This window comes from Apium graveolens, unplaced genomic scaffold, assembly GCF_009905375.1.
Source record: "Apium graveolens cultivar Ventura unplaced genomic scaffold, ASM990537v1 ctg4308, whole genome shotgun sequence".
Classification (NCBI taxonomy): Eukaryota; Viridiplantae; Streptophyta; class Magnoliopsida; order Apiales; family Apiaceae; genus Apium; species Apium graveolens.
In genome coordinates, this window is record NW_027418485.1 from 2269 (window position 1) to 5213 (window position 2945).

The 2945-nt window shown below is 39.1% G+C and overlaps 1 protein-coding gene across 2 annotated transcripts; it reads left to right on the plus strand.

The window, feature by feature from the left end:
- Positions 1-323: 323 nt before the first annotated feature.
- On the plus strand, positions 324-2738 carry LOC141701729 (uncharacterized). Of its 2 annotated transcripts, none has more exons than XM_074505369.1 (4): positions 324-1626; positions 1808-1989; positions 2211-2311; positions 2391-2738. In XM_074505369.1, exons 1-4 carry the CDS (start codon positions 1452-1454, stop codon positions 2524-2526), a joined length of 594 nt encoding a protein of 197 aa, XP_074361470.1. In that variant the 5' UTR covers positions 324-1451; the 3' UTR covers positions 2527-2738. The 2 variants fall into 2 exon arrangements, with proteins under 2 accessions (XP_074361470.1, XP_074361471.1); XM_074505370.1 differs by having other exon boundaries at positions 330-1626; positions 1814-1989.
- The last annotated feature ends 207 nt before the right edge of the window (positions 2739-2945 follow it).

The window sequence follows — 2945 nt, forward strand, 5'->3', positions numbered from 1 at the left end:
CAGGCGATTTTTATCCTTTATCATAATGGCCAATTCCATGGCCTGATCCACCGACATAGGGCCTTGCAGACGAACCTCCGCTCGGATATCTTCCCGTAAACCCATCAGAAAGTGGCCCAATGCTAAATCTTCCGGAATGTTTTCTAACGGTGCCAGGAGTTCAATGAATTTCATGCGATACTCTGCCACCGAACCCTCCTGAGCATGAGCTAACGGAAATTGGCGCCTGAGGAGAGCTTTCACCTGCTCCCAACGTTCTACAGGCCTCCTCCTATGCTCCCATTGGAACCACAACAATGCCTGCCCCTCTAACGCCACCACTGTGGCTTCAACCTTCTCCTCCTCGGTCAGCGTATAAAAGTTAAAGTATCTTTCTGCCCTTAATATCCACCCATCTAGGTTATTACCATCAAATAACGGAAGATCTAACTTCTTATATCTCCAGTTTGTTCCCCCTCCTTCCCTTGTGTTCCACGCTCTGGTCCTCCACCAAAACTTTTACCTCCATTACTACCTTCCCCAAATAGTAAACCCTTTCCCATACGCCCATACATCTGACTTGCCTCAACTCCTGTTTCCGACCTGCCCACCATAGATAAACCACTACAGTTAGGATGTACCTCTGTGTGTTTCGCTGGAGCTTTGATATGAGACTTTAATTCTGAAAGAGTTGCACGGACCTCAGCTTGAAACTTTAATTGATCATCTTTCATCATATTAATCATCATTTGCTGATGTTCACGGGCTTGATTCACCCTCCCTTCCAAACGGTTGGTGGCTTCATCTAAGTGCAGTTCTTGTCGCTTGAAGGTCTCATCAAAACTGCGTATGAATCGATCCGACAACTGTTCCATAGCCGCCATGGCCCCTTTCACCGCCGCCGACACCTCTTCTGTAACCGTGCTACGGATAGAGGCATGAAGACAAGCTAATGTTTCTTCACTCTTTTCTGTTTGTTGAGTTGTTGGAGGATGCCCCATAGATCGTATGCTCTGATACCAAATTTTCTATAGACTGGATGAATCTAAATCTGATTAATGCACAATAATCCAGTCGAACAAGTAATACTGAGAACAGATGCTTGTATTAAGTTAATAAGTAGCAGATATGACTCGATCTAGCAAATTACAAGCGACTCTACTAGACCTCGCCTTCCAACGTTCGAGAGGTTGGAGCTCTCCCAAGTAGGTAATACTCGATACTAATGTCTGGATACCTAATTTCTCCCCCTTTGCTCACTATAACTCCACCTCCTGTAGCTCTTTTCCTAAATTACCCTTAGTCATATCTTGTTGGACAGTTTTGCCCTTCTTCCCTTTTATAGCATAAGTCCACAACACAGGGGTCTGGTGTTGGTTTATTGCACATTCAGACTTTTTCCCTTCTAGCTTGTGTCCGTTTTCACCCTGCTCATTCTCATTTTTGCTATTTCACAGATAAATCCGCACATAATGCAATATGGGAAAGTAGACTCCACTACAAACTCCTTAAAGTTCCCTCTTTCTAGACCATGCAATGCAGGGGAACAATGTTTTCTGAGTTACAGGAAACTCTCTTGTTCTCATCTGGTTACGTTTTATGGGTTTTCAACTCAAGCAGCCAACCCCTATGATGTCATTCCAATTGGTACCTCTTCTGTCTTTTACCTTTCAGAATAGGACTTTTCATGCTCTTACTGATTATGTGTGCAATATCTTGTAAGTGATTTGCTTGTAGATACATGTGTATATGTTTAGTCTAGAACTAAGTTTTGCTTGACGTTGGTCACTGCTTGTTCTTTCTCATACCTTTTTCAATCATTATGGAGATTTAGATCTTCATGATGCTGATGATTCTGAAAATGGAAGCCAAATGTCTGATTGGACCATGCATATGGTGAGGGGTACTTGGCTCTCAAAGAATCATGAAATATTCAACTATGGATTGCCATCTCCTTTATTGGATCATTTGCGTAGAGCTCAGGGTTCTACTATGCAGCCAAATACCATTGTATGTTTCCTACCGTATACTATACCATTTCTAAATGTCTTCTACTGCTTTATTCTTTCCCCAATAATGCAAAATTTTATTAATTTTGTGCTTACGTGCAAATATCATTTCTAAATGTCTTCTACTGCTTTATTCATTCCCCAATAATGCAAAATTTTATTAATTTTGTTTTTACGTGCAAATATCTGTAGCTGATTCAGTAATCCTTTAAAATGATTTAGACGCAAGAAAACTTGGCAATTGAATTGGAAATACTCTTAGTTCTTTGCTCTACTTTCGAAGACATGATGCAAGCCATATGTGATACTGATGATGACGACAGGTTGATACAGCTTGTAATTTATTGTTTCCAGAAATGTCTAGTATCAGTTCTCTAATAGTAAATATTCCTCATTTTACAGGGAAAATGTTAGTTGGGATGTAAAATTAGCCTTAAAGTTCAAAAAGTCACAAAGAAAGATACTCTCCTCCATTGTAACTTCTTGTAAAGCTGGTTGCAAGTTGGTGGAAACTGAGTTGTCCAAATGTATAACTTAAGGCAGCTGACATGGAAATTAGATAACTAATGTTATATGATATATTGGAGCAAATAATTTTTTGTAACCATTTCCCTGCCTTGTATGATTTCTTTTGTTCTTATGGTTGATCACAAAAATGTAAATATTTGCGGATACATGTGTATCCTTCATTGATGCTTATATACTTGATCTGTTCATGCCAGGTTTACAAATGGTATAGACTTTAATCTCTCCGATGATATCATTTAAGTTCGAAGCACTATCTATTTTAGTTATCAATAAAAGTTTTTGATTAATTTCATCAAAAATTTATTTGAAACAATATAACCAAAGTAGAAATGATATTCACCTAGCATAAGATGTTAACTGCACACATATATTTGTTTAATTCTTTTGAACTGTTCTAAGCTGTGAAAATTTCTCTCTTCCTTGGCTAGC